At 39.3% G+C, this 26,626-nt stretch overlaps 2 protein-coding genes across 3 annotated transcripts in view; both read left to right on the plus strand.

The window, feature by feature from the left end:
* The first annotated feature begins 687 nt into the window (after positions 1–687).
* stradb (STE20 related adaptor beta) lies at positions 688–15,048 on the plus strand. Of its 2 annotated transcripts, XM_055214095.2 has the most exons (13): positions 688–910; positions 1,953–2,022; positions 2,134–2,209; positions 3,780–3,863; positions 8,168–8,264; positions 8,405–8,526; positions 8,693–8,801; positions 8,870–8,993; positions 13,498–13,669; positions 13,773–13,877; positions 13,966–14,213; positions 14,289–14,331; positions 14,446–15,048. In XM_055214095.2, the coding sequence occupies exons 3-13, from the start codon at positions 2,198–2,200 to the stop codon at positions 14,605–14,607; spliced, it is 1,278 nt and encodes a 425-aa protein (XP_055070070.2). In that variant the 5' UTR covers positions 688–910; positions 1,953–2,022; positions 2,134–2,197; the 3' UTR covers positions 14,608–15,048. The 2 variants fall into 2 exon arrangements, with proteins under 2 accessions (XP_055070070.2, XP_055070072.2); XM_055214097.2 differs by lacking the exons at positions 8,168–8,264; positions 8,405–8,526.
* Positions 15,049–17,582: 2,534 nt separating this feature from the next.
* nbeal1 (neurobeachin-like 1) overlaps positions 17,583–26,626 on the plus strand; it is a 73,231-nt gene continuing 64,187 nt past the window's right edge. The window contains 2 exon segments of the mRNA XM_073870698.1: positions 17,583–17,817; positions 18,252–18,554. Coding sequence (XP_073726799.1) covers positions 18,504–18,554 — 51 coding nt within the window. The 5' untranslated portion in view covers positions 17,583–17,817; positions 18,252–18,503.

The following is a 26,626-nucleotide window of genomic DNA, read 5'->3' on the forward strand; positions in this document are numbered from 1 at the left end:
ACATACACATAGAAAAAAAATATAAATAATTAGATAGATGGATAATAAATCAACGCTTTTTTATTGGAGGAGATATTTTGAAGGGATGGTGATAATAATATATTTAAATCAGAAGCAAATCTTCTTATTTTCTCATCACACAAAGGCCGAAGTCATTTTCTCCACGGTGTTTATAAACGACTGTTTATTGTTTGTAAATTATACTTGTACAAACAATGTTTAAGATCAAATAAATATGTTTTATTTTGTTAAATTAAAACAAAACAAAATTTATATTTGCTACTGTACAGTTTATATGAAGTATACATTATTATGATTTTGAAGGAATGAACATGTGTGTACTAGACGAAATGTACCATTTCCCTAAATTATATTTTTTAAATGTTATGTTAGGTAATTAAATAAACTTGAATTATGAGTCTCACAATGACAGTATACAAGAAAGTTGTTTTATTATGCACAATTTACAGGTGCGTCACTTATTAATACAACACTAAAATGCAAGAATCTGAGGGCAGATCCTATGTCGTTAATGTAAATAATTTAATCATTAAGTGCGCTACAATTGCAAATTACTTCCAAAAATTTTCCGGAAAAAAAATCTTACTATTAATATTTAAATGTTTGGGACGTGATCTAGTTGCGTTATGGAGCTGTTTGAGAGGAAGAGACTCTTATTATGTAGTTGCATCTATACGTCAGACATGACATGAAATCAGCTGGGACCCTGAACAAAAGCTTTAGCAAGTCAAGTTCGAAATGTTATTTAGCGTGAGTGGAGCCGCGTGATTTTTTTCACGCAATGAAACTGTGATTAAATCCGTTGTAACTGTAACAATTAACGCTCACTGTGAAGTCAACAGAGTAAGGTCTTTATACAGATGATCCTTTATCCAAATGCATAACAATGGTAAGTTATTGTTGTATCTCGTTTACTTCATTTTAATTATGCATAATGTTATAAAAGGATCGTTTTTACGGTCAAATTATGTAAACCCTGCATTAACAATTCAAAGTGAAGTCAAATCATGTAATGCAAAACTGCTTAATTTAAAGCTAATGCATATGAAGCAATGTGAATTAAATACTAAACTCCGGAATATATCAGATTATAATGGACTCTTACAATAAAAATACAGGTTTTTTTGAGCATATGTTCATTTTTGTGTGTGCAGTCACTGTCAAGGACTAGGAAGGGCACGTGCTGTCACAGGCACTATTAAATAATTGATTAATATTGCATATAATATTTTTTCAAATGCATGTATTTCGATTGCAATACTGCTTTATGCATAAATATGCATTTATTTTGCAAATTAAATGTAACCATCTTCTTTTAAACAAGGACGTGGTTTATTATTATTTAATATTTCCTCCATTAATATGATCTTGCATGCATGACCTCATTCTGATGTGACTAATGTATTTATTAAAACACAATATGAGCAGTGGTCTTCAATGTCACCTATGGTGATATCAGGCCTGATATGCCTTGACAGGAGCGACAGTCCATCACCGGAGATAAAGCGATGATGATGATGGCTGAGAGGAGAGGAGAGCCCTCTAGACTCATTCAAACCGTGCCAGACATTGACTCTGGCTGCTCTGTTCATAAACACAAGCCCTGATGCATGCATAAAGTCAAATAAAGACGCTAAGGATTATTATGGGCACAATGCATTTGAAATCAGCATTTCTAGATCAATAAAATGCAAAACAAACATAGATACATGCATAAGGTTAAAAAGACTGAAATAGAGATACTATGCTATAAGGATTTTTGGGCACAATGCACTGTGTAAGCTCACCAGATAATAGAGAAGTGTGCACTTGAAACTGTCAGGTTGGTTGTTATTATTATTAATCTTGAATGATGATTTATATGAAATGGAAGTACCAGTGGATAATGTGTTTGAAAGCATTTCTGTTTTATTGGTTGATGTGTACTGTAGGACTCTAAAGGAAAATTGCATGCAGAGATGAGATGAAGTCAATTACCCAGAGGAATCCAAACAAAGCCAGGTAAGCGGGAAAAAAAACCCTTTATTCAGCGTTTCGATGTTGTTGCAGTTAGAAATGCAGCATGGTATCTTGTGCTTATGATGTTTGTTGATTGTTTTTCTTTGTATCCAGATGTGCTTCTCTACAGTCGAATAAATGAACACCAGTGAAGCATCCATACAGCCAAAAAGACCTCATGTCATTTCTGGTGAGAGTCGGATCTGTTTTGAGCATCTGTGTGAATTTCATTGCGTTGTTTGTGTTCATTTCTGGACTCCAGTATTTCCGATCGCAGAGTGCATTTATTATTTAGTATGATATTACTGTGTGCTCGAGGGTTTGCATGGGTAGATGATGTTCCCCTTACAATACTCCTGGCCTGATTCTTCTCTAGTCTCTAGATATCAAAACATTTAATAATAATTGCCCTCATTAATCTTCTCCTGTCACCACACAGTCCCCCTCCTTATGTCCTACTATTAGTGAATATGGTCATATCTCACAATATTCTTGATAAAAGGATGTTTTGGGTTCAGTATATGATTAGCATTTGTAACATACTGTGTTTATTGAATATACTTTGAATTTATCTTCAAGGTTAGTAAGCGATTCTTATGGTTGTAAACCATCAGAACAATTAAAACATGCGTTCTGGTGTAATGAACTGTAGATTTCTATTGTTGCATTTCGGTGAAATCCATTTCGGTGGTAATGGACGGCAGACTACAGATTCTGTCAATAAATCTTAAAATCTTAATTTTTTTTGCTCGCTTTTATTCTGTTTTACTCAAAAATATGTAACTTGATAAAAAATTCAAATAGTTTGCGAATGCTATTTGACGTTGACTTGTTTTTGTTGATTCCTGAACATTCTTTAATCAAGCTTTCATCTCCTCTAACCTGTCATGTGGCACTTTGCCATTGCATAATACCCCACGGTTTGGTTTGGGTCAGGTCGGGTCAGCTCACCTCACTTTGGCTTGTCAAGCTTTTCCATCGAGTTTAGTAACATTTCAGAGTGGGAGGGATTATAGGCGTGACGTTATATTTGCGCTGCCTACTGATGTGACATCATACAAGTGAAAACGTTGTTGTACATTCCCATACATTCATTTATTTCTCAGTCCGACACAAAATTAAAATTGACCACCACAAATTGCGTTTATCACTACCTCTTTCTCACACGTCGGTCGACGCGCTCCGCTGAGCCTCATTTAAGTTGCATTTAAGCATATATGTGGACGTGTGCTTCGCGAATGTGCCGCCACAAACTGCAAGTCTGAAAAAAAACTGTTATGGTGTTCCTGATTCTCAACCTGTGGATGTTTTTCATTGCTAAAATGGAGTTTGGGAACTTGCAGGAAAGCACAGATGACAACAGGTTTACTCGAGACAGCGCAGGCTAGCATGAAGGTAAAGCTAATCTTTTACATTATAGCGATGACGCTGGTAGTGACGATTCTCTCAGACCAATCAGTGATCTGCAGTGTTTTCACGTCACGTTTTGGTATCATCTCGGGTCTTTTGAAACCCAAAAAGTATCGGGTACTACGTACTGCACCCAGTGGAAAGCCCCCAAAAGTAAGCTGACCCGACCCAAACCATGGGGTACTATGCAATGAAAAAGCGCCAATGGTTGCATGTGCATCACAACCATCATCATCACCTCCAGCCCTTCCTTGCATAATCAGATTATGCATGTTTATACATCATCCGCATATTCATATGTGGGGTGGAGGGTGTGTTTCATTTCTCCTCCCCTTTTCTCCTCCCCTCAGGACTGCACCTGTATCTCTACCCACTCACACGTCCAGTCCATCAGCATAGAGGAGCAGTATGAAGACATCAGTCACCAGGTCTCGGTCAGTATAGTCTCATAGAAGATCAGGGCTGTAGATAAGAGTCACAATCTATGTATAATCTATGTAAAGCAAACATTTTTGGAAATCAGAAATTGAAATGATATTCTCAGTTCACTTTGTGAATGAAACCCTGATGGCTAATAATGATCACATGAGCACTGTCTACACTCCCATTGGACGTGGACACATCGTGTACGCTTTCCATGTTGCATAAGATCACAAACTCTTTCAGTCACTTTGTCGCTGCACGATTGACGTCAGTGATCGTCCCTTTAGGATCTGTCCCTTCGGATACGTCAGTTTCGGTCTTACGCTCTGGTGTGAAGGACAGAACATGAATCTAGTCGTGAAGTGCAAGCACTGAGGCCAGATTGTTGTTTAAAGCTCTCAATGGATCCGTTGTGCCGGTCATCACAACAGTTTTTCTGTTTCATCCATTTGGAAGAAAGGTCACTTTTTTACCGTTGAAGGATACATTTGTGGGCTGACTTTAGAAATTCCTCTCATTGGGCAAGAAAAGCTGCTGTGTTTTTTCTCAGTATATTATTAAAGGTTATCTATAATTTTTTAAAATAATTTAATATTTTACTTGTGTAGTTTTTAAGCTCTGACACTTAAAGGTACAGTTAATAATAAAATTAAAATAATCCATAATGGACTAACCCTGATGCCATCCTAGGTGTTTATGACTTATAACAAGATTAAGCACTCCTATTACTTTGACAATGCAATGCTTAATATGGATGCTCTGGTGCTGGAAGTCCCGCCTTCCAGTTAAAAGAACCAATCATTAATCGATAAAGACTGAGGATTCTCTGGGGGAGGGGCTCTGTACAAAGTCATGTGAGGAGCTTGCCGACCCGTGTGCATGCGCAGTAGCTCAAACAATCCCGAAATTGAATGTCTTTTTGTGCAATTCGAGCTTAATAAACATAAGTTATAATGACTGAAATAACTGCCCGGAGGCATTGCAAACATGGCCGCCCAGTAGCGCGACTTCACTAATGGGACTTTGGTTATATTAACTCTTTTCCCGCAAGCGTTTTTAAAAAAGTTGCCAGCCAGCGCCAGCATTTTTTATGATTTTTACAAGTTTAATGCCTTCCAGAAAATTTTCTTCGTTAAATATATAAATATACAATATATCAAATGAAAGAACAGACCCTGTGCTTTAAAAAACAACATTTCATCCTACCTTCATTTGTTTTCTTTTTATCACCTCTCAAATATGGTTAGGTTTCTTCAAAAATACAAAATTTTGAGCAAAAAGCTGAGAGAATTGCATTTTTGTGAAGGACTTTTGATAGAGAACATATTCAGAGCGATGATCAAAACATACACAGAATTTTTACTGTTTGCCCTAAGGGGTTGCTTCTGGGTTGCTTTCCTGGTGGATAATAGCGGAAATACGAATTGCCGGAAAAACTCATCATTGGCAGGGAAGCGTTTTCTCTTAATTGACGAGTTTACTCATCAATGGTGGGGAAAGAGTTAAATATCTGGGGTCTTCCAAGGTTTGTAATTCCATGATGAATGGTGCTCAATGTTTTAAAGCTCCAAAAGTAACGTACATTCATTAATAAAGTAATCCAAATGACTCTAGTGAAGGTCCACTGTTACGATTTTTAGCGGCATCTATAGGTGAGATTGTGAATTGCAACCAATGGCTTAGTCCACAGCATAGATATATACACTAGATGTCCCCTTGGGGTTCTAAGCATGCGTCAAAACCGCCGCCATCCTGAAACAGGGGTCTTGTCGTAGGAAGTAACTAGGTAACGCTGCTATCTCTGCCTGTACTTCGAATTCATGGACAATGCCGGACTTTTGTGCTGCGTATGGATGTTAGGGCTACTAGCACTATGCATTATAGTTAGAAAACGTAGATATTCAAAAAATCAAAACGTTAATTTTTTTCTGGACTCAATGCTAAATACATGTCTGACTGTTGAAACGAACCAAAAGAAAACCTAGAAAATCCCATTCATGACGATGTATGGTGACATTTTTTCCGTCACACCATTGCCTACAATGACGCTGATGTGGGGTTCCGATGAACTGCCGTAGCCAAGGCAACATCTATTGTACATATCTATCAGTCCACAGCTCACCCCTCCCTTTCGAAACGCATAGAGAAGCTACGGTAGCCGCCACAGGCAACATGTCATCGTCTGAGACAACGTAGTGATGAAATGCTCTCTGTAGAGCAGTTTGTTCATTTAGGGCTACTGTAGAAACATGGCGGCACAAAATGGCAACTTCCATGTAAGGGGCGGTTCACATTTCATGTCTAAAACCACGACCGTGCCATTTTCCTCGTCCTTTCCTACGCGCTTTCTATGCGGCATTCTGAAAAGTTGAAGTACTCTCAACTGGCGCGGCTACATTCGGAATTACGTATTTGCTTGCGCAAAAGACACGAAATGTGAATCGCCCATAAGGTGACCCACGGTCTATGTAGATACATACAGCTCATTCTAACCGTGGGTTCACACCAGCCACGTTTGAGGCATAAAATTTGCGTCTACCGCGTCTAGTTTGCCGCTTGAAAGTTTTGAGTTTACTCGCTTCATTCACACGTGAAAGAAGCGCGTGAAATTCTAGTTATCGTGACATTCACGCCGGAAATTTGCGTCATGGGAGGGGCTTCTGTGACTCCTCTCGCTTTCTGTAATTATATCATTACTAGAGCAAGCTCCTGATTGATTAATGCAGTGGTTCTCAACTCCAGTCCTCGGGACCCACTGTTCTTCACAATTTTGGATGTCTCCCTTATTTAACACACCTGATTTAGATCATCAGCTCGTTAGGATAGATTCCATGAACTGAACTGAGTGTGTCAGATATGAGAGACATCCAAAATGTGCAGAGCAGTGGGTCCCGAGGACTGGAGTTGAGAACCACTGCATTAATGCTTCGCGTTTTTCCGCCAAAGTTCCAATTTTTCAAGCGCGAATGAGGCAGAGTCGCGTCTACCGCGCCACGCTACATGCCTCATTCCCGCCACGAGACCTCCAGACGCACGTCAACGCGTCTTTACATTGCCTTAACATTGAAATCACTAGTCTGAACGCAGCATAAGGTAATAAAAACAAAACTTTGTAAGGTCTTTATAAACCACTGATAATATAGTTATGAATATTATATTGTATTTCTGTCAAGAGATCCTTCTAAAAGTTACACAATGCACCTTTAATAAATGTCCTTCTGATATGAAACTATACATTTTTGAGAGAAAATATTTAAGATTTTGAGCTTATTTTTTAGCAAATGATTTGTTGCATATTATTATAAGCGTACAAATCAACTCTGTAAATTCAAATAAGGCAGTACGTTGATAACGCTGAATCCCATCGCATACTGTGATGAAACATGCATATGACAACTAGTCACTGCAAATAGTAACGACATGCTTCAGCGAGAGTTTTGGAGAACACGAGGAACAAAACAATTTGTTTTACAGCAGTAAATGGCTTTTCTGGAAGTTACGCTTGTTCTTTATAGTGCATCAAGCTCATTTATTTCAAACGATCAGGGAAAATTGGTTTCCCATTTCATGCCTTTTTTGGTGTCGAGTACATATGTGGTCATTTTCTTTCCAATTTTCTCCTGCTTTAGAAGAGATTGTCCAATCTGCAGTCAGGATCAGTGTTTTTCTGTCAGTGCTATTAACTGATCTGAGTCCAGCTAAAAGAGACTATTTCTTCTGTGACCTTTTTATTTCCAGTCAGCTGAATCTGCAGTTTCCTCCAGCATTGTATCATTGTTATTCACTAGACAGGACGTTTTCTATATACACACATTTCTCCTTTCCAGCCCTTCAGCTTTTTCCTGATGATGTGCTTTTAGTCCCAGACAATTCAAGATGTAACGCATATATAAGACATCGTTCGCCTGTGGTAATTTGAGTTCTGAAAATAACCGCTTGTTAAAGGGACAGTTCACCCCAAAATGAAAATGTGTTCGTGTTGTTTTTAACCTGTACGAGTTTCTTGTTGAACACAAAAGAAGATATTTTGATAAATGATGGTAAGCATGCAGTTGACGTACCCATTGACTTTCATAGTATTTGCTTTTCTTACTGGGTACCATCAACTGTGTGCTTACCATCATTTATCAACAACATACCTTCTTTTGTGTTCAACAGCGTATAGAAATTCGTACAGGGTTAGAACAACACAATGGTGAGTAAATGATGACAGAATTTTCATCTTTAAAACACAAAATTCATTGTTTGTCCAGTGTTTTGATGACTTCCGTGTTTGTGATACGTGTTTGTTCAAACGTGTGCGTTTGTGTGACAGAGCAGTGATGTCTCTCCTTGTTCTGTGTTGATGGATGACGATGACGTCACAGGTCTTTCCACTGACCCCGCCCACTATCAGCTGCTGTCACGACTGGGTAGGGAACCTGACCCACTTTATATATGCGTGTTAGCTGTTCCCTTAAATGAAATATCAAACATATTGTCTGTGAGTGAATGAAGAATGTAAGAATGTAATGTAAGTGCATCTGTACGTCATGTTTATGTGTTTGTGTAGGGCGGGGGTTCAATAACCTGAGTCAGGTGAGCGTAGCGCGTCATACTCCATCCGGTCGACTGGTGGCGGTAAAAAACACGAACCTCGATGAGTGTACAGAAGATGAACTCCTACATCTGATGGTGTGTTCTCAATTGAAATTTGCTCACTGCTTAGTGAACAGTATACACTTGCTATTAAATAGTATGTAAAATATGCCAGGAGAAATGTAGCGCACCACAAGATTTCTGCTTTAGATAGAAGCTAAGTACCTAACTGTATGTTAATGTGTTTGTGTATTGTTTGCAGAATGAGGTTTTGTTGTCCAGACTGTTTCGTCACCCAAATCTTCTGACGTCCAGACTGGTGTTCAGTTCGTGCTGTGAGCTCTGGGTCTTGTCTCCCCTCATGAGCTATGGTTTGTGTCCTGTATCATCTCTGTTTTTGATCTGGTCACTATTGGAAACTAAACATGCTCTCAATCAGGTTCTGCAGACTATCTGCTCAGGCAGTATTTTCCGGATGGAATGAGTGAGTCTCTCATAGCGTATTTGCTGTATGGTGTGTTGAGAGGTCTGGAGTACCTGCATCACATGGGTTATGTGCACAGGTAAGAATCTGAACACAGATATACTGTAAGTGTTATGCAGTCTCATCTTACATCACCTCATCTTGTCTTCCCATCTTGTCATCTATTCTTGTCTTGTCACTTCTTATCTCTTCTCTCGTCTTCTTGCCACGTCTTGTCTCATTTGTCATCTAATTTCCTCTCTACTCTTCTCCCTCTCTCTTCTATTTTCTCTTGTCTTGTCTCGTTGTCTTATCCTCTCTTGTCTCCTCTCATCTTTTCTCTCAACTTGTGTTGCTTCTCCTCTCTCTTTGTCTCTTGTCTCCTCTCATCTCTCACCTTGTCTTGTCTCTCTTCTATCTCATTGTCTCTCCTTTCCTCTCGTCTTCTATCCTCTTGTCTGATCTCAATCTTGTCTCGTCCACTCCTTTTCTTTCATCACGTCTTGTCATCTTATCCTCTCTTGACTCCTCTCATCTCTCCCCTCATTTCTCACCTTGTCTCATCTCTCCTCTCGTCTACTCTTCTCTTGTAATCTGCCCTCCTCTGGTCTTGTCTCAATCTTGTCTCGTCCACTCCTTTTCTCTCATCTCGGATTGTTGTCTTATCCTCTCTTGTCTCCTTTCATCTCATCTCTCCTCTTCTCTCCCCTTGTCTCAATCTGATCTCGTCCACTTCTTTTCTCTCCTTTCATTTAAACTCCTCTTATCTTGTCTCAATCTTGTCTCGTCTCCCCTCTCGTCTACTCTTCTCTTGTCTTATCTCAATCTTGTGTCGTCTCTCCTCTCATCTATTTTCCTTATGTCTTGTCTCAATCTTGTCTCGTCCACTTCTTTTCTCTCCTCTCGTCTTGTCTCAATCTTGTCTCGTCTCTCATCTCATCTACTCTCCTCTTGTCTTGTCTCAATCTTGTCTTCTCTCTCCTCTCCTCTACTCTCCTCTTGTCTTGTCTCAGTCTTGTCTCGTCCACTTCTTTTTTCTCATCTGTCTCATCTCTCTTCTATCTCCTTGTCTCTCGTTTCTTCTCATCTGCCCTCCTCTGGTCTTGTCTCAATCTTGTCTCATCCACTCCTTTTCTCTCCTCTCGTCTTGTCTCAATCTTGTCTCGTCTCTCATCTCATCTACTCTCCTCTTGTCTTGTCTCAATCTTGTCTTCTCTCTCCTCTCCTCTACTCTCCTCTTGTCTTGTCTCAGTCTTGTCTCGTCCACTTCTTTTTTCTCATCTGTCTCATCTCTCTTCTATCTCCTTGTCTCTCATTTCTTCTCATCTGCTCTCCTCTGGTCTTGTCTCAATCTTGTCTCATCCACTCCTTTTCTCTCCTCTCGTTTTGTCTCAATCTTGTCTTGTCTCTCCTCCTGTCTACTCTCCTCTTGTCTTGTCTCAATCTTGTCTCATCTCTTCTCTCGTCTTCTCTCCTCTTGTCTTGTCTCAATCTTTTCTCTTCCACTCCTTTTTCTCATCTGTCTCATCTCTCTTCTATCTCCTTGTCTCTCCTTTTTTTTCCTCATCTATCCTCCTCTTGTCTTGTTTCAATCTTGTCTCGTCCACTCCTTTTCTCTCATCTCATCTTGTTTTCTTATCCTCTCTTGTCTCCTTTCATTTCATCACTCCTCTTCTCTCACCTTGTCTCATCTCTCCTCTGGTCTTGTCTCAATCTTATCTCGTCCACTTCTTTTCTCTCCTTTCATTTACACTCCTCTTATCTTGTCTCAATCTTGTCTCGTCTCTTCTCTCGTCTACTCTCCTCTTGTCTTGTCTCAATCTTGTCTCGTCCACTTCTTTTCTCTCCTCTGGTCTTGTCTCAATCTTGTCTCGTCCACTCCTTTTCTCTCATCTCGTCTTGTTTTCTTATCCTCTCTTGACTCCTTTCATCTCATCTCTCCTCTTCTCTCCCCTTGTCTCAATCTGATCTCTTCCACTTCTTTTCTCTCCTTTCATTTACACTCCTCTTATCTTGTCTCAATCTTGTCTCGTCTCCCCTCTCGTCTATTCTCCTTATGTCTTGTCTCAATCTTGTCTAGTCCACTCCTTTTCTCTCCTCTCGTCTTGTCTCAATCTTGTCTCGTCTCTCATCTCATCTACTCTCCTCTTGTCTTGACTCAATCTTGTCTCGTCCACTTCTTTTCTCTCCTCTGGTCTTGTCTCAATCTTGTCTCGTCCACTCCTTTTCTCTCATCTCGTCTTGTTGTCTTATCCTCTCTTGACTCCTTTCATCTCATCTCTCCTCTTCTCTCCCCTTGTCTCAATCTGATCTCGTCCACTTCTTTTCTCTCCTTTCATTTACACTCCTCTTATCTTGTCTCAATCTTGTCTCGTCTCCCCTCTCGTCTACTCTTCTCTTGTCTCATCTCAATCTTGTGTCGTCTCTCCTCTCGTCTATTCTCCTTATGTCTTGTCTCAATCTTGTCTAGTCCACTCCTTTTCTCTCCTCTCGTCTTGTCTCAATCTTGTCTCGTCTCTCATCTCATCTACTCTCCTCTTGTCTTGTCTCAATCTTGTCTCGTCCACTCCTTTTCTCTCATCTCGTCTTGTTGTCTTTTCCTCTCTTGACTCCTTTCATCTCATCTCTCCTCTTCTCTCCCCTTGTCTCAATCTGATCTCGTCCACTTCTTTTCTCTCCTTTCATTTACACTCCTCTTATCTTGTCTCAATCTTGTCTCGTCTCCCCTCTCGTCTACTCTTCTCTTGTCTCATCTCAATCTTGTGTCGTCTCTCCTCTTGTCTATTCTCCTTAGGTCTTGTCTCAATCTTGTCTAGTCCACTCCTTTTCTCTCCTCTCGTCTTATCTCAATCTTGTCTCGTCTCTCATCTCATCTACTCTCCTCTTGTCTTGTCTCAATCTTGTCTTCTCTCTCCTCTCATCTACTCTCCTCTTGTCTTGTCTCAGTCTTGTCTCGTCCACTTCTTTTTTTCTCATCTGTCTCATCTCTCTTCTATCTCCTTGTCTCTCGTTTCTTCTCATCTGCCCTCCTCTGGTCTTGTCTCAATCTTGTTTCGTCCACTCCTTTTCTCTCATCTCATCTTGTTTTCTTATCCTCTCTTGTCTCCTTTCATCTCATCTCTCCTCTTCTCTCACCTTGTCTCATCTCTCCTCTGGTCTTGTCTCAATCTTATCTCGTCCACTTCTTTTCTCTCCTTTCATTTACACTCCTCTTATCTTGTCTCAATCTTGTCTCGTCTCTCCTCTCGTCTACTCTCCTCTTGTCTTGTCTCAATCTTGTCTCGTCCACTTCTTTTCTCTCCTCTGGTCTTGTCTCAATCTTGTCTCGTCCACTTCTTTTCTCTCCTTTCATCTTGTCTTGTCTCAATCTTGTCTCATCCACTCCTTTTCTGTCCTCTCCTCTCGTCTTGTCTTAATCTTGTCTCATCCACTTCTTTTTTCTCGTCTCGTCTTGTCTCAATCTTGTCTTGTCTCTCCTCCCGTCTACTCTCCTCTTGTCTCATCTCTTCTCTCGTCTTCTCTTCTCTTGTCTTGTCTCAATCTTTTCTCTTCCACTCCTTTTTTCTCATCTGTCTCATCTCTCTTCTATCTCCTTGTCTCTCCTTTTTTTCCTCATCTATCCATCTCTTGTCTTGTCTCAATCTTGTCTCGTCCACTCCTTTTCTCTCATCTCGTCTTATCCCCTCTAGTCTCCTTTCATCTTGTCTCTTCTCTGCCCTTGTCTCTTTTCATCTCTCCTCTCCCTTTGTCTCTCCTCTTCCCTTGTCTCCTGTCTCATTCTCTCATCTCTTCTCTTGTCTCGTCTTTTTGTCTTATTCTCTCTCGTCTCCTCTTATCTTTTCCCTTGTCTCCTCTCATCCTCTCTGCTTGTCTCTTCTCTTTCGTCTTCTTTCATCTCTTACCTTGTCTCGTCTCTCCTCTACCCTTGTCTCCTCTCTTCTCATTGTCTCTCCTTTTGTCCCGCCTGCTCTCCTGTTATCTCATCTCTCCCTGCTCTCTCCCTTGTCTCCTTTCATATCTCTCCTCTCTTCTGTCCCATTTTCTCCTCCAGTCTTTCCTCTCCCATTGTCTCGTTTCATCTTCCTTTCCTCTTGTCTCCTCTGACCTTTTCTCCTCTTGTCTTTCCTCTACAATTGTCTCATCTCTCCTTTCCTCTTGTCTCGTTCTCCTTTCTCCCCTTTTCTCCTCTCGTCTCTCCTGTCCCCTTGTCTCTCGTCTCATATCATATCTCTTATCTGGTCTTGTTGTCTTATTCTTTTTTGTCTCATCTCTCCCCTTGTCTCCTTTCATCTCTCCTCTGCCCTGGTCTCCTCTCATCTATCCTCTCCCCTGGTTGCTCCTCTTCTATCTCCTCCCTTCTTTCTCGTCTCGTCTTGTTGTCTTATCCTCTCTTTTCTCCCCTCGTCACTTCTCTCATCCCGTCCCTCCTCCTTACTTTGTATCCAATCATCTCTGATTTGCCTCCTCTCCCCTCCTTTTGTCGTCTCTCCTTTCATCTCTCATCGTCTCATATCAAGTCTCTTCTTGTCTTCTCTCATTTCTTGTATTCTTGATTTTTAATCTGAGCTTTTCTTATTATTATTGTTTTCTTGTCTCTTCTGCAGGGGTGTTAAGGCAAGTCACGTGTTGTTGTCAGCAGAAGGTCGGGTGTGTTTGTCAGGGCTTCAAAGCGTATACAGTCTAATGAAGGATGGCAAGAGGATGAGGACGGTATATGATATGCCTCAGCACAGTCCATCTCTTCTGCCATGGTTGAGTCCTGAGCTACTGCGACAGGTGACGCACGTCACTGCTGCTTAACATCAGAAGCTACAGAAAATCAAAGCTTTGAGCATCATGAGAAATTAAGATGAATCTTTGTGTGTCTCTCTTCGTAAAGGATCTCCATGGCTATGGTGTGAAATCGGACATCTACAGTCTGGGAATTGTGGCTTGTGAACTGGTCAGTGGCAGGGTGCCGTTTCAGGACATGCCGCCCACTTTGGTACCCCGGTTATTTTATTTCCTACATCATCGCTTGCACCTGCCAGCACAAAACTCCAAATGACCAAAAGCATGTTTTCCCCTTGCAGATGCTGCTACAGAAGTTGCAGGGGTCTCATTCTTGTCTCCTCGATGTCTCTCCTTACCCACTCGGAGACCTCGGTGCACTCAAAGTGTCCCGTTCCGGTGTGGATTCAGGGATCGGTGAGAGCGTCGCGACCGGAAGCCTGACTCGTACGGCCACCGCAGACAGACCCCAGAGTCCCGCCCCCAAAAACCACTCGGCTACACTGCACAACCTGGTCCAGCTCTGCCTGCAACAACAGCCTGAGAACAGGTAGTGATGGAGAGACTCTCCAAATCAAATAAATTGAGTTATGATATAACTGAATCCCGTGTGTGTGTGTTTCAGGCCGTCTGCAAGCTCTCTTCTCAACCACCCCTTCTTTAGACAGGTAGATTTATCTTTTCGTGTTTTTACTGAAAGCAATGCAATTTTCTGTGTATTCTACGTTTATAAAATACAGTGCATATAGATTATTTTTGATGTATTTGTGTGTATCTTTTAGGTTAAGAAACACACAAAAGACTCTTTCCTCAGTTTGATGTATCCGGCCGTACCGATGTCCTGTCCTCCAGACACACCACCATCCGAAACCCCAACCCACACCTGTAATACTCCCTCTCCCACCAACACTGAGCCAGAAGATGGGATGTGGGACTTTTCCTAACCCCCTTCACTACCCCTGTCCCGAAATACCATGTCCTTCTTTTCTTTCCTTTTTTCCCTGCCTTTACACTGAAAAAAATGATTTTTAAGAAAACAAATCTTAGTATTTTTGTCTTGTTTTCAGTAAAAATTCCTAAAAATTCTAAAATTTGGATGCTTTTTCTTGTTGAGCAAGACGACCCGGGAAAGTGGGTCTAGTTTTAGACCAAAAATATCACATTTGAGCGATGTTGTGCAGGAAACAAGCAAAAAAATCTGCCAATAGGGTAAGCAAAAAAATCTTGAAAATTTTTCATAAACATTGGCAGATTGTTATGCTTGTTTTGTGCACAAAATCGCTTACATTTTTTATTTTTGGTCTAAAAACTGGACTTGTTTTCCTGGGTCACTTTGCTCATCAAGAAAGAACATCTTAATTTAGGAATTTTTAGATATTTTTACTGGAAGGGACAAAGGTACTAAGTAAGAAAGTCATTTTTTGCAGTGTACATTTACCATTGCATGGTGAAATCCATTCTTAATGGAAATGCGTACAAGGAATTTTGTCTTTTGTGGACTTTCAGATGCAGAAATTTGATGTCACGTTTGGTAAACTTTGACACCCATAGCTATAGCAAGCAGATAGGTTTGACGGTGACCTCGAACTACAATAATGATTCAAAATGTCCAGCGTTCTTTGTCTGCAAAATCTCATTGTGCAATGGTAAAAGTGGCTGTGCATTTATTTTCTCACGTTTAAAAAAAGATACTGTATATGTTTGCATTTAGTATCTGTGAAATCTGATAACTATGTCTAATATCAGACAATGGATCAGTTATCACCCATTTACTGTGCTGTATTTACTCTCTGTCAGCTGTACGAAGACTTTACCAACCACTCAGTTTTAATTTGCTATACACTCTCAAAAAAGAGGTACAAAAGCCATCCCAAAGACGTACCTAATATGTACCATTTCTGTGCAGATATGTATATGTTTGGTATATGTACCTCTGACATTACAAAAATGATTTTCAAGAAAAAAAATGTCTTAGTATTTTTGTCTTGTTTTCAGTAAAAATATCTAAAATTTCTTAAATTAAGATGCTTTTTCTTGATGAGCAAAACGACCCAAGATAAAAGTCTAGTTTTTAGACCAAAAATATCAATTTTTGTGCACAAAACAAGCAAAAAATCTCCCAATGGGGTAAGCAATTTTTTCTTGAATTATTCTTGAATTTTTCTTGAATTTAGTGTTTAAGAAAAATGTTCAAGATTGTTTTGCTTACCCCATTGGAAGATGTTTTTTGTTTGTTTTGAGCACAAATTCATTTGAATTTTATGTTTTTTTTTTGTCTAAAAACTAACTTATTTTCTTGGGTAATTTTGCTTATCAAGAAAATGCATCTTAATTTAGGAATTTTTAGATAAATGTACTGAAAACAAGACAAAAGTACTGAAAACAAGACAAAAATACTAAGTAAGAAAGTCATTTTTACTGTACTGCACTGTAGTGTGTGTTGCACAACAGCACAATGCATGCAACATCATTGCTCATAATGCAAAGTGCTCAATTTACGCCACAATATTTTTTTTATAAATTATTTGATCAACCTGACAAAAATATGTTTACACAAACTTGACTTCAAATGATAAATAATTGTTTTAAAGTTCAAGTTTATTATTTCAAGATGATAACTGTAGACCCCTTACTAAATTAAATATTAAGCATACTACATTATTGTTTATTATTGCATTATGTATACTCATTATGCAATAAGCAGTCCATTCCTGACATTGCTGTACATTAGTATTGTGATCACACCTTCTGTTTGATGTTCAAAGTCCACAACCAGCCAATCACATTAAAGAAAAAAAACAGCAAATCACTGGATATGATCCTATCTCAGATGAGTGAGGTCATCAAACTGAGCCATGAGTGCTGTGAAGGGCTGTGGGGTTCCTGAAGTACGTCCCCTCGTGCCAGTGAATTTTTTAAAAGCCTGTGTCCATGTACATGTTTATGTGAGTGTGCGTATTTGTTTTCAACTGGCATTTCCAAAATCTTCCTCTGGCTCTCTGTGAAGAAACTGCACAATTTTAATCCTGTGAAGAAAACCGAACCTTTAATGCTGTGCTGTTCACCCCACATTTATACTGCCTCAATATACTGTACGCTCTGAATGGGATTTTAATGAATCCTGGTTTAACTGATGGACTGAGCAGCTTTAACTGTGACTGTGATACTATTTGCCGAAGACCTTTTATGTTTTTTTATGTTACCTGTATGATACATTTAGATTTATGATAAATATATTCTTACTCTGATTCCTAAATCTTTGGTGTCTTGTCTTCTTTTCTATTAATAACCAATGTGGCATTTCCTAATACATTTAATAGTTAACTGTAATGTACAAATGCAAAAGCACAGTAAAATATAAATGTATTTCCATTCTTTATCCACCAGGGGGCTGTCATTAACTTTCAAATGACTGTGAAGAGTTTTATATTTGAGTAAAAAATATAAACTTACAAAATAACTTATTGGCTGAAAACATTAAGAAATGCTAATTCATTTTTTTACACACTTCATATCATTTTAATGTTATTTTACCTGTTTATATTTTACTCAGTTTATTGCTGTTTTGTAAATACTGTATTTTATTTGTACTAACTTGTAATCGTAATTACTTGTAAAAATAATTAACCTAATAAAATGTAATAATAAAATTATGTTTATTGCACCACAGATTGGTCACTTTGACAGTTTCGGCCACGCCCACGAGCTCCACATAGGCAACGTAAACGAACGCGTACTGTCGTAAAACATGTAGGAAGGGAAGAAAACACAACTCCAGGCGGTGCTGCGCCGAGCGCTCAAATGATATCACAGCCTCGCGAGAACGATTCGAAACCACTGCTTCTGAATTGCTCTCGCGGTACTCTGATGTCATAGTCTGCGCAACACCGCCTGAAGTGGAACGGACTTACTGTAGCGAATACATACGTACACAAACAGACAGACACACACACATACACACGATCCGATCCAGTGCCAGTCCGATGATAATCGTCATGTGTATGTGGGCTGTCAGGATGAACTGGTTACAAGATGAGTTGAAATCCAGTTTGGCTTGTTGAATGTGACATCTGTGTTTTCGTCTCGTGCAACATTCCTGGATCATTAGCGTTGGGTCACGACCGAGTTTCGACGAGCTGCTTTTGTTCAGTCAGGTGAGTTAAGAAACTAAAACATTAAACATTGTATGTTAGCATCCCCGAGTAAGCTAATATCGCATATTTTTACTATTTTGATCTTGCGTTAAGGTATAAATGACGATTTAGCAAGATTAGCACATTTATTTGCGGTATAACTTATAACACTAGCTTACAACATTTACACCTAAAGGCTTTTATATATATAACGTTGCTGTATGCATAAAAATTTGTTGTTTAAGGATAAAAACAAATGTTAAACAGTCAATGTTACTTGATATTATGTAGTCAGAAATTTGTTCATGTTGCCTCTATTTGGACACGTTGAGTTGTCATGAGATGATGTCACACTCAATTCACGCGTGTCTTTACTGTCATATTTACATGACATGAAATGTGTTTGCATGTATGCAGTATCTAAATACATAACTGTTTTTCATATCCATACACAGGGGATTGGACAAACTTGTTTGCACTTTCAATATCAAAGACCTGGTGGAAAACTGCAGATCCAGTTCATATGGGATTCATGTCATTCACGCCATGGATTTGATTTCACCGGGATATGTGGATTAACACAAATTCATGATCTGCTGGGATTTATCATCCACGAACGAATGTGGCCGGATGTTGACATCATGAGACATCAGGGATATTAATTGTTATAATAACTGTAACATTGCTGCCTACATGCCCGGTGCAGAATGGCATCGACCGAGAGACTGTATGAAGTTTGGATGCTATACTGCAGTAAGGTAAAGAGTTTAGTGCATGCACAACCATGCATGTGACACGCATTTCATGTCATGCACATCATATCACTGAGATGCAATAAAGCGCTGTAATCTCTTTGCAGGGTTGGAAAGAGAGCATGTGGCGTATGCTTAGTAGCTTTATTTAATAATTTTGAACTGTGCATGCGGCGACTTGTGTATCTTGGTACACTGTGTTCTGGGTTTGATAGGTTGGCATGAATGTCATGTCAACCCCCGTCATAATGTTTAATCTGGATAGAGATACTCAACCTGAAATGGTTTGAGATAATTCAGCGCCTGTGCTGTACTTGATTGTTTTCTTGTAATACTTAAACAGAGTAATGTGAATGGTGGGGTACAGCGATAAAATGGTACTTTGATGTGGTACTGCAAGGTTATGCCTGTTTGTCATCATTGCTTTTAGCCGTGATGTTTTAGGTCAGTAAACACAAAAGCTTTCTTAATAATTACCAGCTTAGGAAAGCGTAATAAAGCATTATTGGTTGTAATACTTTTACAATTTTAAGATGTGTCTTGTACGGGCCTGTTTTATGTATTTGACTGTGTGCTTCAGGCTTGTCCTTGACATCATTTCCGTCCTGAGGCGACAGTGGCAGGTCCGCTGTGGTTTAGCTGAAACCGGAGGCCGATCTGCCAGAACGACCTTTGCTTTTGTTTATAGTTCAGCTCTCATACATTAACCAGCTTGTGGCCCAGCGTGAAGTGAATTTTCCTCTAACCACCGCGCTAATGTGGACTAATGAGTGTGCTCGTGTCTCTCAGCCCAGTTTTAATTTGTGACCCATCTACCCAAAAAAGAAAATGGAACCTACATATTTTTTCTCTTTTAAGAAACAGATCAAATGTGCAAGTTTGTGAAATTTTGGGTGATCAATAAACGATGGATCTAAACCATTCCTGTAAAATACAAATATTTGCGATCTTCATAACTATGAGTTTATACTGAGAGCCTTCATGTATATTTTCCTGTTTAACATCCTGTTTAAAGTAGTGGCAACAAACCTTTGACCTCCAGACGCTTGAGTTTTTGACTCATATATGTTTGGTTAAATATGAACTGGTGCCCTCTGCTTTCGTCGGGTACAGAATCAGAATCTAAGATTTGTTACCCCATAGTATTATGTTTAAGACCATGTCGATCAAGGATTTGGGGCTGTTTGCATTCTTGCATCGAGTATGTTTTTAGGCTAAAACAGACACCCTTGTATGCGGCAGTCAGTGTTATGAATGGTCTGTCTGTGCTGCCAATATAATGGCCCTTGTCCAGGTTAGAGGTCTAGAGTTACTTTCACTTTTTTTCTGAATAAAATCTGGTATTCGTATGTGTAAAGGTCACCATCACAAAATTAATGAGGTTTGGTTGGTTACCAGGGTGTTGCTGTGTGTTTCCTAAGGTGTTCTTTATGGTGCATTGATGTCCTGTTGCTAAGGAGTTGTTAGGGTGGTCCGAGTGGTTGCCAGGTCAGCGTAGTTCACCCTAATGTCTCTATGGTATTCTCACTTGTAGATATGGCTTGGGTCCTCCTTCAGTTTAGTTGGAATATCCTCAACTGCTTGAAGGGTTAGTTCACCCCAAAATTAATTTTTATCATAAATCACTTTCCCTTGTGTCATTCTAAACCACCAAGTCCTTCGATTGTCTTCAGAAGACATTTTCAGATATTTTTAATGAAAACCAGGAGGCTTGTGCTCGAACCTTATGTCTATCGCCGTCTGCTCCATTCGGCCCAGTACAAGTTTCCAAAGATGATGGATGGGTCTAAAGTATGGGAGTACTTCCTCGGTAAGGTTTTGTTAGCATATCATGGGTTTCCTGCAGAAAATGTGTTAGTTAAGGTGGTAGGGTTGGGCGGGTCCGGGGGCGTAGCAATCAAAGGGGCGGGGTGTACGCGTAATGATAAAAATGAAAATATTTTTATTAAAAACACTCAATTAAAACTTATGACTGTAAATGAACACATACTAGATTATTAATGAATTAAATGTTTTAAACAGATACCTCTAAAGGGAATAGCTGCGTGATGAAGTGAAACTAAAGGGTTAATAAACACAAACTGAAGCAGATGTTGTATAACGTCAGGCGAAACAATGATAGATAGCGCGAAGATTGTAAAAACTGATTATTTCCGACTATTAATTACATTATCTTAAAGGAGTGTAACTACTGTAGCATGTAAATAAATAATGTGAGCAAGAGCGCTCCAAAATTATATCGAATCAACAGGCACGTGAAACCTAGCTAGCAGGTTGCTCAAACAACAAAATCACCAACTTACTTTAAATTTGCCAGAACTAGACTAATACAATAACAGGCTTAAAGTAACCCAAATGTCCACTTACAGTTCCACGGACACACATTTTATCAACTGGCTATCCTCCAGACAGTGATGGACCACGTCTTTTTTTCATCACGGCCGTGTGGCGCACGTGCACGCTCGCGGGTGAAGTGCGTCCGCGCTATTCTCCGATCAACTGGCTAGTTATCCTCCAGACAGTGACAGACCAGGTCTTTCTCTCATTTGAACTTTTGTGCAGCGACATTTTTTTTGTGGACGACCTAGTTAAGGTGGTAGGGTTTCCCAGCTTAGGCGGGTTATCGGTATCGGCCAAAATTTCCATATCGGTGAATCCCTAATTTTCATTTTTTTTTTAAATGTATGTAGATTTATAACACTATATTGTATTATACTACATATGAATTACATTACAAAAAATACTATAGTTAACGCTGATACAAGGGTGTTTTCTTATACAGTGTCTCTGGATGACACAGTAAATTTGACACAACGTTTTCTCTTTTGCCTGCCGTTTTAAGGACATTTAATTATGTGACGGCATAAATGACATAATGAATAAGAATACATTATAAATACAAATATTTATTACAATTATGCCACGCTAAAAGAACATTTTAGCATTAAGGAATGTTTGATTGAATGATTGTTGATTTTTGGTGCTAAATTATTTAGAATAGTCGATTATTCGACAGATTAGTTGATATAAAAATAGTTGTTTTTGAAAATATTTGTGCCCGTATGAATGCACAAATTACCGGATTCTGCCAATGTATTCTGTGTCTGTACGCTGGCAACTACGACAGCAGGTCGCGGCGCATGCGGCGTAGTCTGCTTGTGAACGCGCACTGAACGATCAAGGAGTTCGTTGTAAAAAAGTTGCATGTTTCAAAGTTTTCGGTCGATGCAGATACCAGAGAGACTGGCTGCAAAAATAATTTTTTTCACACATCGCATTTTCCTTCAATATTATGCAGCCCTGGTAAAAAATCATATCTCGATAAAGTACAGCTCTAATCTCAACTATCCGCATTGTGAGAATTTAATACTTAAATACAGTCTGTAAAAGCAAAAAGAGCCGGCTACTTGAATTTTAAATCTCTACATATGTTTCCAGTAGTGGTATAACCACATTGTTACTTCCAATTTGCCAAGTAGCATCTAAAAATGCTTGTTTCGTTTCGTTTCCCCATAATAATTATTATTACTTGACTGTGGCTAGAATTTCAATGATCCATGATGGCAGTTTCATGTAAAATGTTTTTTTGTAAGATGGAAAAACCAGCCAGATGGACACGTGTCGTGCTGGAAGATGAGCGGATAAATGAGAGCTGTTGGGGAAATGTGAAAACAATTAAAGGATGGACAGACTGAACGAGGCGTTAACAGTGTTTCCCTTAAATATGATCTGTTTGCTCGAGCTGTTTAACAAAAGGCTGGCTGCGTGTTTCCTGGTTACAGTCACGGCCTCATAAACACACGAACGACTTGTGTGTAAAATGATTGACTCGCCGTACACACATTCATCTGGAGAGACACTGCAGCAGTTGTGTTTTGTAAATGGGATGGAGCTGCTTGTGTGGTGACCTTTGACCTAGTTAAGACCTATACTTATCCTATACTTATCCTGGCTAGTACTTCAGTGCTGGCTTTAGATGGCTTTTAAAGAGCTGGACCCTATTTATACACACATGCAATGCACATGCAACAGTCCTGCTTAGGAAAGCGCGATAAGGAAAGTCGCATTTCTTTGTTTTGGTTGTTGGTTTGTGTTTCTTGCTGAAATTAGTTATTTTGCAAACCTGTCCTCGTTCTTATATATGGGTGATTCTAGGATTTCATTATAAACTTCAAGTTTGCTTGCGCAGTTGACATTAAAGGTCATATTAGCGAGCTGAATAAATGGAAGGCCCTGTTTACATTAGTACGTGTTTTTTTAAATGGCATTTTAAAATAATAAGATCGTCTTCCATACTTGTGACCATTCACACACACTGAGCATGCGCGTACAAGTGTCTTTTGCGCATGTATGAAGGCGCAGTGTTATAACGCCGCTTTTTTCAGGTAGCACTTTAGCGGAATAAAATCACTTTCACTTTAAAAACAACGCTCTTGTCATGTTAAAGCCGGCTGTCACGTTATATGTTCTCATTAGTGATGAAAACATTTATCGTAGTACTTATGTGCTTGTTTTGGTTGTTTGTGTCATGCATAAATGCAGAATGTGTTTACAAAAGTGTCTGCAGCTTCGTTTCCATGTTATTGTTTACACAGTCGTTGTGGCTGGTCATTGTTATCTTTTGGTAAAGTAATGGTTTGTTTTTACGTGTACGCGAACATACACGCACTTTTGAACGCACAGCCTTGGTTTATTTGACTGGTACGTGTTCAACACATGCGACATCGCCTGGGGTATATATTACATTATCCTGTACGCGCATTCGTGACCATTCATTACAAAAATCCAGCGTGGGCATACTATTCTGATTATGAAATTTGTCTCACATGCATTGTATGTGTCGTGAACCCTCGCGTAAAAACGCAACTATATTTCTAAAACGTTTACGGTGGCTGGCGTATGTTTTCAATTGTTTCCAATAGAAGCGTGGTGCTTTTCAAAAACAGGGGGTTTCGTCTTCGCTGATCACCAGAAAAATTTTCCACTTTGAGTAAAACGCTCAGCTCGTCAATGTCACTTTTTACTCTGCTGTCCAATCAAAGTGGGATTGAACGGCTGGTGGGACAGGGCAGGGGTGGGACAAATATTACAACAACCAACCGGCGCATTCATAGCAGAAGATTCATAGCAACCAAAGCTGAAAAAAGCTGTCGGCGTCCACCTGCATTTTGAGCTGCGTTTAATTGCTTTGGTGTGCAGGCTACCTAATGGTCATATGATAGAGGCTTGACGTGTCAGGGAAGTAAACACAATAATGCAGAACACCCAATCAGGGAGCAAATGTAACAAAGGTCTTTATTTACGAGGGTCAAAAACTATGGAGTAATGAGGATGCCAGGTGTTACTGTCGCAAAGTAATGCATTTTTAAAGTAAATGAAAGTGCACTAATGGAAGGGAGTCCAAGAGAGCTAGCAGCAGATAAGGATAAATTGTTATTAAAATTCAGTGCAAAGGAACTAAAACACACAAGATAGCGACTGATGGGGCGAGAAAAATGGCAAGACCAGAAACTTGTTAAAGTCTCAGAGATGGAAAAGTGTAGTTACTAGGCAGGGTTGTGCTGACTCTTACAAATACCCTTTCTCGTCACCATGGTAACAGTGCCTTCCGACCCTCACGGGAGCTTGGATTCATGGTGTGAAGATTATTACAATGTTTGACTTCTGAAACACAAACATATAATAGATCTATTAAACACACGAAAGGAGAGTGACCCGATTTGAACTGCCATAGATAAACCTAGTGAATTTTTTTCTGGTTTTAACATCAATCTGTATTATTATTATTAGAAACTATAATTCAGATGGATTCCATTTGACCTGAAATAAGACCCACCAAAAGTAATTTTTTGGTGATTTACTGTTTTCTACCTAATGTAAAGAACATTGTGTGAAAATATAATCTTGGTATCTTTAATATTGACTAAGTAAGGTCAATAAGATGCTCTTAATCTCAAAATAAGTTTAGCCTGGCTTTCACAGGCAGGGTCACAAATATTCAACTTTATTAGACTTTGAAGTAATATATGGCATTACGGTCTAGATTTGTATTTAAACCTAAATTATAACCACTCTCTTTTATGTGCTTACGTAATAAAACACAACCATGTTTAGTAGCGGATCCACACTGAGATACATTTAGGTATACATAAAATTTTTTATTGTATTTGCGTTTTGGTCGCTTCGCTTTAAACTGCTATCTTGTGAAACCGGGTCCCAGAGTGGATAAATCTGAGCACAACATCATTGCAGTTTCGTGTGTACAGCCAATCTGTATATTTGGTGATATGATAATGTAAGGCTGCACAATTAATCGAAAAAGTAATCGAGATTACTTTTACGAGTGAAACAATTACATAACCACCAAAAGCCTCAATTTACAGCTGTCCATTTTTTGTGGTTTTGGCAGTATGGGTTCCAAATACAAAGGTGAATCAGTGACGTGTCCTTTAGCCATTAGTTTTGGATTTTTCACTAACATTATTACTAGGGGTGTCACGATTCTCCAAATCCTCGATTTGATTACATTTTCGATTCTAATGCCACGATTCGATTCGATTCTCGATTTTTAAATTTTTTATTTTTTTGCATGCTTTTCCTGGCATGGGGGTTTGTGGGCTTTACTTTAGCGAGAGAGCTTGTATTGAGAGGATTCCTTCTTGCACGCACATGGACTTAATGTGCACGTCTTGGACTCCTATCATCTGAAATAAAACCAGTGCGTCATAGGCAGCTGCGCTTTTCTCTGTCTCACGTGCACGCGCTCTCGCATTTCATTCTGTCCAAAGTCTTAACATAAACTAAAGTAGTAATCTTGCATCTTGGCGGCTCTCTTGTGCACATGCAGTAAGCTGCGCTCTGTCCGAAGTCAGATCACTAGGTAGTAATTAGGGCTGTCACTTTTGTGAAAAAATCATTTTCGATTTTTAATATATAAGTGTTCATTGAATCGATTGTAAAATCGATTTTCCATGTCTAAAAAAGACGTTTCCATTTAACACCAAATAACAGACAAATGTAAAGAGAGCGCCTGAAACGCACAAGTCAGCAATATTTCTTATTCATTGTCATTAAGTTTCGTGCAGAATAAAAAACAGCAACAGTAGTGCAACATTCTCTAAAAAATATGCAGAGTGGATGCCATAAATGAAAAACATTACTGCAGGTTCAACCGGCTGCTTTTATGATTTAGGCAATTCAAAAATTATTTTAAATAATGATTCGATCCATTTCAAACAACTGTTCAAAAATGAAACTTTAAATAGATTTACTTGAAGTTGAGAACATGCTGTGCATTTTTTTTTATTAAATGTAACCGACACTTAGGCGGCACTAGGCAGGCATAATGAAATGCGCAAAAGACTAGGGCCATTACAAATTATTGGTCAGGAAAACAAGTCGATCAACATTTTAGGGGTCAAGAGCAGAGCGCTTTTCATTCACTATATGTCCATCTGTTGAGAAGACGTACTCCGACCGCACTGATGTCCCAGGGAAACTCGGGTACTTCGTTCCCAGCTGCATATTTCGTACTGCCAATCTTCCATCTCAAAAGCGGGTCGCTGTCAGCTCGCAAGGGTGGCTCCTTGTCATAACTCATCATCTCCTGTAAGGTCACAATTTCGACGTTGTCTCGTGTTGCACAGGTTTATTGACGTTGTCCTCCATTTTCTTTGCAAAACACTAGATGCAGCGATTGAAAGCGTGAAACTATAGGTGCGTAAAATTGCTGGGTATTTTCTGTCTAGCTTACGCTAACCTGCTGCACTTTCGGAATTCTTTATTTTCTTTTTCTGCTTGTTTGTGAGTTTTGTTACATCTATATTTTAACTGTTTAATTCTTTTAAAATTAATAGTGTACATATTTGGTTAAAATCGATTGCCTATTTTCGTTTTCGAAACGTTTTTTGGTTGGTCCGATCGATTGTGCAATCGATTTTCGAACGAAAAGTGACAGCCCTAGTAGTAATCTTGTTCATGATATGCATTTCAAGGAGTTGTAGCAATACATCCCTCGTGTTTAAAATATAAATCGTGTTCCGCTGGACCAATGTTTTTAAAGGCACTTCTAAAAGGTT

This window comes from Misgurnus anguillicaudatus, chromosome 8, assembly GCF_027580225.2.
Source record: "Misgurnus anguillicaudatus chromosome 8, ASM2758022v2, whole genome shotgun sequence".
Taxonomy (NCBI): Eukaryota; Metazoa; Chordata; class Actinopteri; order Cypriniformes; family Cobitidae; genus Misgurnus; species Misgurnus anguillicaudatus.

Coding starts and splice junctions, on each gene's coding strand:
- stradb (XM_055214095.2), top strand. Junction 8,802..8,869: donor GTCTCCCCTCATGAGCTATG/GTTTGTGTCCTG, acceptor GCTCTCAATCAG/GTTCTGCAGACTATCTGCTC. Junction 14,332..14,445: donor ACCACCCCTTCTTTAGACAG/GTAGATTTATCT, acceptor TGTATCTTTTAG/GTTAAGAAACACACAAAAGA.